We start from the raw sequence: 12,652 nt of genomic DNA, 5'->3' as shown, positions 1-12,652 counted from the left end.
GCGGGGCGCCCCAATGGGCGCTCGCGAGGGGCGGGGCCGCGCCTGCGCAGTAGCAGCGGCGGCAGCGGCGGCGGCTCCGCGTGCGTTCGCTCCCATGTCGTGGCTCTTCGGGCTGAACCGCGGCGGCCCCGCGCCCGGGCCCCCCCTGCCGCCGCCGCCCCCCGCCGACGGGGACCCCCCGCCGCCGCCGCCCCCCAAGGACAAATGGAGCAACTTCGACCCCACCGGGCTGGAGCGCGCCGCCAAGGCGGCCCGGGAGCTCGACGCGTCCCGTGCGTGGGGCCGGGGGGCGGGGGAGGGGCCCATCGGGGCGGCAGAGCGCCCTTGTAACGCTCCCGTCTCTTGCAGGCCACGCGAAAGACGCGCTGAGCCTGGCGCAGATGCAGGAGCAGACGCTGCAGCTGGAGCAGCAGGCCAAAGTCAAGGTGTGTCGGGGTGGGGCAAAGAAATTCCTCCTCGCCCTCGTCTCCCTGCCGGCCCCGCGCGCGGCTGGGGGTCAGGGCTCGTGCTCGCTCCTTGGGGGGATGACAGCAAACAGGAGGGGACTAGGATCTTGGCATGAAATGGAGCCGTGTCCCCTGCAAACGGTCCCTCGGCCGAGCTCAGTTTGCCAGATTTGGCAGCAGGGGAGGGGTGGCTGCATGGGTTGTCATTGCTCCCCCGCTGCCAAATTTCCCACCCCGCGGGGAGCTCAGACAGCTGGATGCCATAGCTCGGTGGGATGGATTTGGTTCATTGGCTGCCAAGCGAGCACCCTTGGACTAGATCGGGGCGGGCAATTATTTCGGGTGGAGGGCCACTTAGTGAGGTTTGGCAAGCCGTGGAGGGCCACATGACGGGCAGCCGGGGGCAGATAAATATTAATTTTCTAATTTTTTGAAGGCCCCACGGGCCGGATAGAGTGGCCTGTGGGGCTGCATTTTGCCCACCCCTGGTCTAGATGATCTGAGATCTCTGCTACGATTCTGTGATTTTTGACTGATACATGGTCTTAGCCGCAGGGACAGTCATTTGTCTTTTCCTAGACTCTTATTTTACTGGTTTTGCATCACTTACCAGTGTACGGGCGTGTGGTTTCAGCTCTTTCAACAGTTACTTTAAAGTAGGAGACAGGCTGGACTTTGAAAAGAATTTATCGAGTCCACGTTTGCTCTCTAGATGTCGCTGCAGATGGTAACTGTAGGTGCTCTTACGGTGGGATATTGCTATGTGATGCGACGTTTATCTACCTGCCTCCTTATAACATAAAATTAATTGCGATGTGAGCCTCTGCTGTAGGAGTGCACGTCTCGGTCTGTTTTTTGCTGCATGTGTGATTGCTCCTGCAAGTTGTACGTTCAGGATGATGATTGTCATTTGCAGCCCTCTGGAGGCTCTTGCATTGAGTTGGCCTTTAACCTCTTTGCCCTCTTGCCGTAGGAATACGAGGCCGCTGTAGAACAGCTGAAGAATGAACAGATCCGGGTGCAAGGAGAGGAGAGGAGAAAGACATTAAATGAAGAAACCAAACAAAATCAAGCGGTGAGGAAACCTGGAGAAGCCGGTTGGCGCTATACCTGGCTGGGTGCACCAGGTCAAAGGGGAGCACGTGGTATTAGACACGAATAGGTTTATTCCATGACACCAGCTCCTCTTGTGCCTGGGACTTGCTACATCTCGTGCATGGATATCCTTGTGCAGAATCAGTCTTGTTCTGATAAGCATTCATTTTAGGCTCGGTGTTTTCAGTTTTTAACAATTTAGTGTGTGTTAACACACACACACACATACCTTCAGGCATGTGTAGTGGCTGCTGCAGGAGCTGGGGGTCATGCTGGTAAGGCTGTTTGGGGAGGGGAGGGTGGGGGGACAGGGCTGGTTGTTCTCAGGACCCTGGTGCTGCTGGCCCTTTGCCCTGCCCAGGTCCCAGCTGAGTCAGGGGCAAACTCCCACAGAGCCTGGTCTGGCCCAGCCTCTGTGGGAGTTTGGCTCCCTGCCCTGGCTGGGACCTGGGCAAAGTGAGTGGCCATGGTACCGGGCTCCCAGCACTACCAGCCCTGCCTTTCCACCCCACTTCCTGGTACAGCCTTACTGGCATGGTTCCCAGCTCCTGCAGCGTGCGTGTGCACATGCATGTGCACAGCACCCCCTGTCCCAAGGTTTTTAGGGTTTTTTTTTCTTTTGTTAGGTAAATTTCAATGATTAGCGATGGAAATTTTCCCATTGATCTGTGGATGTCCAGTAAAATCAATGTTTATCGGTGCCTATCGATAAAAATAGAATCCTGCCAAACCTAATTAATTGCGTGGATGTTTGCAGCAGAGGCTCAAAAAGGCAGGAGAATAGTGCAAGTTGCACCATTCCTGAAGGCTACTGGGAATTGACGCAAAGCATTCTGGGATATATCCTTGCTTGTGGTGGGTGGGGTTATGGACGTAAAAAGGCAATGTTAGTGACGCAATGAATGATCTTTTATCTTTCTCTTCCCGTCCCCCCTTTTCTGAATAAAGAGAGCCCAGTACCAAGACAAGTTGGCACGACAGCGCTATGAAGATCAGTTGCGACAACAGGTAAGATATGCCATGTTCTGAGGTGGCTGTCAGCATGACTTTCCTCCCCCGGGAGTAGCGGTGCCAACCTTGGCCCCATCCTGATAACTGTTTTACTGATGCCAGGCACTTCTGTGTGGTGTTTCCCACTTTTCTGCTCACCCTGTAGGATCCTTGCTTTCCCAGCCTGGTGGATCAAAATGTGTCCCCAACAGGGATAGGCCACATAAGCCAGAAATACATGGGGAATCTTGAGTTTGAGTCTAGAGCTCTTTTTTGGAGAAACCCCACTTTGTTTGAAAGCACTGCTTTCTTGGTGGCCTTTGGGAAGTATAAGTCTGCACATGTACTGGGGTTATAGGAGATCTTCAAACCACTTGGACCAGAGTTGCAGAGTTTTCTGTGCTTTCATTCAAATCTAACACTCCTTCCGGTGTTATCTGTTCTTAGCAACTCCTTAATGAAGAGAACTTGAGGAAACAGGAGGAATCTGTGCAGAAGCAGGAAGCCATGAGGCGAGGTAAGGTCCCGTATCAGTTCCCCAGGGTTAGGAACCCTGTGGTTGTGCTGTGAGTGGGGTGAGGTGCCTTTGGGGCATGCTTGTCCATGCGGGACATGGGGCACTCATGAATGCCGTATCTGCAAGGAGCAGTTAATAAACTCTACCTCTTATGTAATGCCCAGACCTTTTTTGGGGAAAAGCTAAACTGCTATACATGAAGGCACTCTGCTGTGGTCCCTCGTGGCTGGGCACTGCAATACCCCAGCTGCTCTCTTCCTTCGCGATTGAACAGGATTGCAACACACCTGGCATGTGGGCAGGGTTTCACCATTTTCCCCCTTTGTTTCTCTGCTTTTAAAGCCACTGTGGAGCGGGAGATGGAGTTGCGGCATAAGAATGAGATGCTGCGCATCGAGGCAGAGGCCCATGCCCGTGCCAAAGCTGAGCGTGAGAACGCAGATCTCATCCGAGAGCAGATCCGCCTCAAGGCAGCTGAGCATCGCCAGACCGTGCTGGAATCCCTCAAGTATGTGCAAAGCCCCTGTGCGTATCTGGTCACCTCACTGCTTTCTTAGACAGTCCTGTCCCATGGGGCACATGGCAGTCCCCAATGACTTGTTTCCATGAGCTCCAAGGGAAAGGTAGAGTTAGTGCAGGTATTCCCTTCTTTCTCCAGCCCAGTTGGGGGACCAGCCTTTTTGGCAGGCATGCCACAAATTTTCCCTAGTGCCACTCTGATCCTCTGCTCCTGACCTATTTGCTGCTCAGCTTTCTACCCTGGCCCTGTATTTTCTGCCTGGTCTGCTGCTGTTCTTTCTGCTCCTTCCATGATCTGCCACATGCCACACATGCAGACTGTCTGTGCCACAGGTTGGTCACTCCTGCTGTAGCCCATACTGAGGAATGACTGTTTCTTCTCTACCCTGTGTAGCCACAGGAGCAATGAGGCCCATATCATGTGGTTGACTATCAGGACATTTAAGTTCTAGCTTAAGTTTTCCAGCAGGTGTGACCTTAATGTAGTCATTTTAGGGTGAAAGCTTGGCTCTTTGGAATCTTTGGCAAAACTCTCATGGATGCCAATGGAACCAGAGTTCACCTTTCATACCCCTGAATCCATAAAACTACAGTAAATTGTGTCTGTCCTATAATAGAGTGTTGTGAGCTTTTAATTCATTAATTTTTAAGGCCTCTGGGACTCTTGTTGGCTGGAAAGTACTCTAGAATGGCAAAGAAGTGTTATTACCATTCTACACTAATCATGTATCAAAAATAAATGGATGCTGGCTTTGTTCCAGGTGCTCTTCTGGATTTAATCCCAGATCAGCTTTAGACATCAGACAATTATAAATATATTTGCCCTGCCTGGGCATGTTTGGGTTCCCAGGTGAGCTCTCAATTAGCTTTGACTGGTTCTCAGGAAGGTCATTGTGGAGACTGAAATATTCTTGCAAATTGCTTGCTCCTTAAAAATTCCCTCTCTCCTTCCCACCCCCTGCTTATGTTGCTGCCTTCCCCTTGCAGGACAGCTGGTACGTTGTTTGGGGAAGGATTTCGTGCTTTTGTAACGGACTGGGACAAAGTGACAGCCACGGTAAGCTGGGGACATATTTGTCTCTTGGGAAGTGGGTAGTGTTCGTTCCAAATTTATGTTGTGCTTTTTTCCCCGTGGGTGTGTCCACACGTGGGAGTTAGTGCAAAGTGAGCTAGGAAGTGAGTCTTTGTTTGCAAGCTACTGCACACTAACTTCCTGTGCTGACATTCATACTTTTCCACGAGAGTTCAATCCACCAGAGCATTTTTATTTTGGATTAAGTGAGTCTACATGAGGGGTCCTGAATTTTTGCAGCTGACCTTACTGTAGATGAGTCCTTTGTCTTGAAAACATAAAAAGTTCTGGGTGAGACTGACTGACTAAAGGCTGAATCTTTTAACACAGAGGAATACCATTAATTTGATGCTGTGCTTGTGCATTAGCATTCACTTTCTGTTAATTGTAACCTTTCTCTTTCCTCATATGGAGCAGATACAGTGATTTTATTCCCACCCCCCCAGTTCAATTTGTGTGCTTTTCAGCACTCCGTGTGTAATCCGTTTCTCTCTTTCTCTTGATTTCCTTTTCAGCCATTAGGGTCCATTTTTGTCCAACAACCGCTGAAAGAGAAAATCCTTTAAAAAATGAGAAAACATGGCTGGTAGCCAGAAAAAACTGATGGGTGATCAGTGAAACGAACTCCTTTCTCTGAAACGGGATAGGCAACAGGAGGGTTTTTCTTTTAGCTGTTTCTTTAGTTCAAAGCAACAGGGGCATTTTTGTCTTTCACTAACAACAAAGCCTCAGTTTCATCTTATGATGGCAGCCCAGATATCCAAACTTATTTTGACAGAAACAGATTTTAAATTTCACTGTTTTAAGTACTCACTGCTATGGTATTTATGTGAATTTTGGTGGTATCTTGCTCTGGGTTATTTGTAGTAAAAGTTGAGGTCACTTGTTAGGGGGCAAGCTTTGAAACTGTGAAGTCAGTTTTCAAACTATTGCCCTTTCGTGTAGTTTCCAGTGACTCAGACTATAGAGCTTCCACCTTGTCCTCTGAGACTGTTCCACCTTTGAACTGATCTGCTTTCAGCATGGTTCCAATATTCAACCTCAGTTCCACTCCCCTCAGTTTCAGTCTGTTAATAACTAATCGTACCATGCTTGGGAGATGTGATCAGCACATAAATGACAGTGTCCTCTCATTAGGATGCGAATTGGGGAGTAACTGGTGAGGAAAAGGAGGGGTTTCTCTCCTCTGTGTCATACAGTACAAATGGAAATGTTAGACCTTTAAAAAAGTCACTGTTAAGTATCTGCCAACGGCTTTTTTTTGCTCCTCTTCCCCTTCTTTATCATTACTGCCTGATTTTTGCAACCACCCTTTCTCTCCTGAAAAAAAAAATGCTTGCTAGTCTTGTACTGCCCTAGAGAATTTCCTGCCTGCTTCTCACTTCTTCCAGGTGGGTTTAGAAAGTCAGGTGTAGCATAAAACTAGCCAGTGGCCTAATCTGAAACCTGGTGGAGTCTGAATAGGAACATTACTACTGACTTCAGAAGGCTTTGGATCAGTTGGGTCTGTCCAGTACCCAGGAGAATATAATAAGTTGGCTGTTGGAATTGTTTTTTTCGTTTTCCTTCAATGTGTTTCACCCTTCAGAAACAGCCCCTGCGTTAAACTAGGGCTGTATAAGCACAGACATGAATGAACAAGCAGTATGTCTGCAGAAACTCTCAGCCATGAAAATACCAGTGATAGAAACCAGGGTTTCCACCTGTTGGTCTTCATGCACCTTTTATGTGCATCAGTTGCTAGCAGTATAAACTTTTGTCAGCAAGCACTTGTAGATGGGATTAGAGAATAAAGCACACAGCAGGGTTTAGATGGCTTTTGAAATGGGTGCCTCTTCAACAGATGGTGAGTTTGGATAATCAAGGTTTCAGTGCTGCAGTGGTTTTATACATGTCACAGTTGTCTGCAGCTATTCCTCATGGCAGAAGGAAATTCTGATATTAAGCTAAAGTTCCTGCCTCAGTTTCCTCAGGTAATTTTAATTTTAAAAGGTACATAAGAATTGCCATTTACTGGGTCAGACCCTAGGTCCATCTTGCCAAGTATCCTGTATCACACAGTGGCAGAGAATGGATGCTGAAAGAGAGAGGGACCTGGGTATGACCAGAGAACTTAACACATGATGTTCATCTATGTTGTTTCCTAGTCTGTTCAGCCAGAGGTGCTGTGGTGGTTGCAAATGGTCCTTTAGTCCTCGTGCGGTGTAGATGCGTGTGGGGAACGCTAGGTGGCATTGCTGATGCAAACAGCAGAGAACCACCTAAATGCAGCAGTGTTGGCTCAGAAGCAGCTTTATTCCAGCACTGCTGTTGGCATAGCTCTAGTCAGATGTCACACTTCCCCTTTCAGACCTCTCATTTCAGTGATCTTTATTGCTTGGCTGCTGGGGTGAGAGAGGTGTAAAATTGGCAATAAACTCTCAGTCGGGGGAATTGACTTTTTTTCCTTTCAATCTTTGCCCTAAGACTTAACGGCTTCAGCTGTTTGTCATTTAACCCAAATGACTTCTTAACTTTAAAGATTAAAGGAGCAGCTGAGGCTTTTGTTTCTCTGCTGCATGGAGCCATTATGGAAGTAAAAGGGGTTGAGAGATGCTGCAGTTCACCCCCGTCTTCTCTGCTGTGAAGTGCATGTATGTAGCTGTCAGAGGCTGTGTGGCCCTGCAGCCACTATTGTTAGACCCCAGGCTGCAGACCTGCAGAGAAATTGCTTAAGCAGCCTTGTGTTTCTTCAAAGGATCCTTACCACGCAGATTGGAGCTTGTTCTTGCCCGTGTGTAGATGACGTGCATTGCTGCTGCTGTTGATCTTGGAGTCATCTGCTGCAGCTTGCACAGGAGCTGTTTTCAAGAGCTGGGCTGATGTACGCAGTGCATCACAGGGAGGGTTGAGCCCTCGGTGCTGCATGCATGGCAGCTCATTTTGCGAGGGATCTGCATACTCAAGTTCCCAAGGAGACCTCGGCATATCCACACAAATGTATTAATAAGCGGAGTTGGTTTCCTTGCAGCTGTCGTGCAGAGGCAATTAGCACAAGAGCTGTGAAATGAGAAATCCTACATTTATTTTGATGCTCCTCACTTGTTCTGGACTGTCAGGCCTTGATATTGCAGCATTCTGGGAATAGACTAACTTCCCTTGTGCCTCTTGCAGCCTTTGCAGTGCCAAGAAAAAGTCATTAATAGGCCTGATCCAAAGCCCATGGAAATGGTTGGAAAGACTCCTGTTTTCTTCATTATATTTTGCATCAGTTTTCAGCCACTCAGCACGTGGAATTCCTTTGGCTAGTGTGTGTGCCTTAATAGGATCCTGTTGGTCAAACCTTTTGCCCAGATGCCTTTCCTCATGTGTTGAACACCTCGGAGCTGAGTCAGTTTAGTTATTAAAGCTATCACAGGTCCTTTCTGCTGTTTACTTGCCCTGTGCTGAGGCAGGTGACTCTGGGGTTCCGTGCAGTATTACTCTTGTCGTGCTTGGGTGATATTTCCCATGGGAGTGAACAATAGTCTTCACTGATGCATTTACATCTTTGTGCTTGCTGTTTTCATTCTCACCTACACAAACACCCTTTTAACCCCCCCCCCCCCTTTTCTGTTTTAATGTCTTCTCTGGACATTGTAAAAAAGTGAACATTGGACACGGCTGCAGCTTTTTCCTCCCTTAATATCTCTTCAGAGACTTTTGCTTAATGTTATCTGATATCTGGAAGAAATTAACACTGGGGTCCAAGAACTGAGGCTGGACTTGGCTGAGCGGAGGGTTTGCTGTTGCTAAGTGAGTTTGCAGATCTTTTTCTTGCTCCCCCCCACTTTCATTGTGGGCTTGCAAAACCTAACCAATGCATCCATCATGTTATTTATGAAATGCGTCTGGGCTGCGCTGTAGGCAAAGACCCAGTTTTGTGCTAAAACCCACATGCCAGTTTGATTAGGCTGCTGTCCATCTCACATTCTTCTTCTTCCAGACAGCCAGGGCTAAACTGTCACCCAGATTCCATCTCCTTTGCTTGTGGCCTACTTGGAGGCTTTGGGCAAGCTGATTATCAACACACTCTGGCTCTCTGGGAGAAGTTCAAGCCTCAAGGGCTCTCTGCTCAAGAGATCCAGCAGCTATCCTCCCCATCTTAAAATGGGAACTGGGACTGTTGGCAAAGCCACGTTGTCAGGTTCCCCACTTACACAGAGTAAGTGGTGGTAGGGAAATAAGAATGTGTCGCACCTCTATTGTGAGCTTAGGTGCTGCATGCTCACGTGTTTGTGTGCGTGCGCTGGAGGAATTCGATAGCTACCACTTTGTTCTTTTTCTTCCTTCTACATGCATGTTGGCTGGGTTAGTGAATCCTAAAAGTACCAAGTTGCCACGTGGAGCAAGTCTGTTCAGTGACCTAATTTCATAACGAACTGAAAAAGGCATTAATAACCCACTTTCCCTGCCGAGCTTCTTGCTAGGTCTGCTCTTCTTCCTTCCTGGCAGGCAGGTACTGCCTCTGCAGGGAGCAGTCTGGGCCTGTTGGGGACTCTTGCGGACTCTCAGGAGATGCAGCATGAAAGCTAGTTCTAATTTGCCATCTTTAAGCTTCAGCTCTCCAAGGCAACAGCTGTTCTTCGCTCTCCCTCCAGCATGGGCTTGCTGCCTTGCTCAGGGCCGTAATGATATTCAGGAGCCATTATTCTCCCTCCCACTACTGCCTCTGGCCCAGTGGGTCACTGTAGAAGACCACTGTATACCTTATGGAGATGCAGTCAGTCCCTTTAAGCTTGGAGTTTTGCCCCATCTGAAGTCTTTGCTTTGTTCCTGTGCTAATCAAACAGCCCATCTCACTGTGGCAAGAGCTACCTGACTTTGCTATTGCTTTTATGAGTGCGCTCTGAAGGCCTGGTGAAGGAACCCTGCTCTTCATCCTTTTATTTTTGTGCTGAGTGATTCCCAGCCATTTTTCCTCTTCTCCCTCAAAAGCCCTGACAGAAGGGTCTAATAGTTGTAACAGTGCAACTGTAGGGTGCAGCCTGTGGGGAGATTTGTGGAAAGGACACTTGCTGCTTCCAGGGGAACAGGTGGAGGGCTCTTCAAGACTGCTGGCAGCCTCCAGCCCAGGACTGTCCTGGTCCAGCCCCCTTCCTGTGCTCCCTGTGCCACTACATATGTGCACTGTTGCTCAGGATTTTACTCCTTGCTAAACTTGACCTTGAAATGAAATCTGCAGGATAATCTGCCAAAGATAGTCCTAGCTGGAAGCTGTACCTGCTCCTCCTGGATCCTGTGCCTGCCCCTCAGATGTCATATCTGGCTTTCCGTCAGATTTGGATGGAGCTGGAAGCTGATCAAGTCCTCAGGGTCCTTTCTGTTTGAGGGGTTGTGCTCAGTCCTATTTACAGGGTGACAACACGGCGCAACCTGTCCCTATTGTTGTGACATTTTCCTCGTGGCATTATAAACTAAGCAAAATTTCCTTGTGCTTTTTGTTGTTGGGATATTTTTAGTGGCGCAGCCTATTCCAGTGGGCATCTTGCTTTTAAATCCATCGCCACGATCTGTTCCACCCTCCGCTCTGATAGAGGATCCTGCACAGGCGGGTGCTGCAGGCGTGATGCCCAGCTGCACTGGCAGAAGGGAGACACGCTTTGAGTGACTCCCTTTGAAGGCTGTGGGCTGCACCTGGAGCCTTCACAGTGTTTGGAAGCATGAGGCCACAGATCCCTGACCCAGATATTGGCTTCCTGCTTTACAGCAGTCTCTGCCAAGTGACACTCTTGAGCCATGAACTTGGTCAGGTTAGTATGCACCTTTTTTATTTTATCCCTGGTTAAAAAAAGATACCCCCCCCACCTCATTTTCTGCTACTTGAGAAGCAATTATGGCAGCAGGCTTTTGGAGGGGAGGAGGACAGATCATTCTCAGAGCTACCCTGATAGAGCCCGTTGCTTTGAGTCTGCCCGGCTACCCTAGCCTGGGGACACGCAAGCAATTTTCTGTGGGGTAAAAGGATAGAAGCTTTGCCATGTGTCAGCTGCCTTAGAGGAAATGCCCATGTACATGACCTTAGCCTGCAGCAAATAGAAACTGAACTGCAGTCGCCTTCCAGGAGAGGCTAGCATTTTAGTTTCCACTTGTCACAGGGTCAGATGCACTTGGGCAGTTACCATGGGGCAACTGATGTGCAGAAAACCTTGCTTCTTGTTACCCCCCCTGGTAAATTGTTCATCTCTATCCCATTAGGTGCTGGTTTGCTTGCATCTGTGTGGGCCCAGGGCTTCTGCTTGCCGTGGCAATGCAGGGGGCGTTCTTGGAGAGAATTCGCTCTCCTGGCTGTAGCAGGAGTGTCACTCACTGTGGCTTTTGCTGTGGGGTAAGATATCATAGTGGTGAACATCATAGAAGAACCTGAATGGAATTGGTTTGGGACATGCGGCCTCACTGAGGGGTCTCTGTCTCTGGGGGAATTTGGGGTGATGTTTTGAGGCGATATCCGTGGCTTTCCTATTTGACTGTGTGTCCCAGTTGGGCATGTTTGATATCAGTAGTAAAAGTCCCTCTAGTCTGTCTCTGGGTTCTCTGATCTATTTTTTCAGCCTGTAATAGTAAGTTAGGCTGGTTCTGCTGTGCACTAAGTATTAACTGCCATGTGTCGAATCAGCAGATCTACATGCGAGGTCCTGAGCCACGGTCTAGATAAACAGGTTAGTCAATAGGAGCTGGTTGCTGGAAAATGCAGGTTTCTTTTTCCTCTTAGTTTCTTGCCAGTTTTGCTTCCCAGGCCCCCCCCCCGCCCCCCCCCCCGTAAGTTGACAAATTGAATGCTAAGGTCTCCGGACTCTTGGGGAACTAAGTTCATTAATGTTGAGCCCTCCAGGCCTCCATCCATAACCAGGCCTGCTTTGCACAAACTGAAATGGGGGTGAAATTAAATAGATGGTGTCCATTTATTTGTAATTAGAAACTACCTTTAATGTCCTTGAGCATTTGGTTTGACTTTGGCCTAAGTTGGAGGAAAGAAGCCTGTTTTGCTTGCTTTAAAAGTCATTCCTGCTTTTTACTGTAATCTGGCCTGCATTGACATGAATTGCTAGCACCTCCCTGCAACTTATACATGGAGTTTAATTAGTTACCAGTGGTGTCAGGCACCTGGCTGTTTCCTGCTTCCCTTGTGTTCCAGACACCTTTCTCTTAAGGCCTCCAGACCTTTAAAGAAAAGATGACCAAGTATGAAAGTACAGTATGTAAGTGCAACAGATCTTTCACTTGCGTAGCACCTTCTGTCCAAAAGCAGTTTGCAGTCTGTGAGTACAGACAAGTGGTGAGCTATTAGTTTTCAGTCTCTGTGCAGTCATGGAGGGGGAAGGGAGATGGGCCAGGATGCAGAGCCAAATACTTATCCTTCCATACAGGGCCTGGGGAACTGCCCTGACATGGGAAAAGGCGATTTGAATCTTCCAAATTCCGTTAACCAGGCACAGGCCACAGCAGATATGTCACCTTTGTGGAGAGATGGGCATTTCTGATCACTGCAGATGCCATGTGAATGCCCGTCTCAGTTCCCCCCGTTTTAAAAGGAGGGTGCTCGGCACCATCGCTGAGGGCTTGAGCATTGAGCAGTGGCAGGGAGAGTTCTTTGCAAGTTGGCAGACTGGAGATGCCTCTGAACAAATCCCTACTGGCAGCCCCCCCCCCCCCCCCCCCCCCCCCCCCCCCCCCCGTGCCCTGTCAGCATTTCCGCTCGCTGTAATTAGAGGAGGGTAGGATTTGAATGGAGCGAACAACTACATATGTCATGACAGATGGAATTGAGGACAGAGCAATTGCTGGGGCTTAGGCTGCCGTGCCATGAACCTTTTGTTATGAGACGCACTCTGGGTCCTTGGGAATACGAATTAAGAAGGAAGGCCCACACATGCTGCAGATTTGTTCGAAGCCTTGCTGCCTAATCCTTCTCATTTTGAGGCATTACTCATAGCCGACCATGGAAAGTTGCCTATAGTGTTGTCGGAGAGGTGCCTTGCCTTACTCTGACAAAGC

At 48.8% G+C, this 12,652-nt stretch overlaps 1 protein-coding gene across 1 annotated transcript in view; it reads left to right on the top strand.

Moving 5' to 3' along the window:
* Positions 1-89: 89 nt before the first annotated feature.
* The window catches only part of LOC102561386 (ATPase family AAA domain-containing protein 3), a 45,643-nt gene continuing 33,080 nt past the window's right edge, over positions 90-12,652 (top strand). The window contains exons 1-7 of the mRNA XM_006263005.4: positions 90-272; positions 349-425; positions 1,420-1,521; positions 2,490-2,549; positions 2,979-3,048; positions 3,391-3,556; positions 4,555-4,624. Of these exons, the coding sequence (XP_006263067.2) occupies positions 95-272; positions 349-425; positions 1,420-1,521; positions 2,490-2,549; positions 2,979-3,048; positions 3,391-3,556; positions 4,555-4,624 (723 nt within the window). The 5' untranslated portion in view covers positions 90-94. The remainder of the gene's footprint in view (positions 273-348; positions 426-1,419; positions 1,522-2,489; positions 2,550-2,978; positions 3,049-3,390; positions 3,557-4,554; positions 4,625-12,652) is intronic.

Source organism: Alligator mississippiensis, chromosome 13, assembly GCF_030867095.1.
Source record: "Alligator mississippiensis isolate rAllMis1 chromosome 13, rAllMis1, whole genome shotgun sequence".
Lineage (NCBI taxonomy): Eukaryota > Metazoa > Chordata > Crocodylia > Alligatoridae > Alligator > Alligator mississippiensis.
This window is presented reverse-complemented; position numbering and strand designations above follow the sequence as displayed.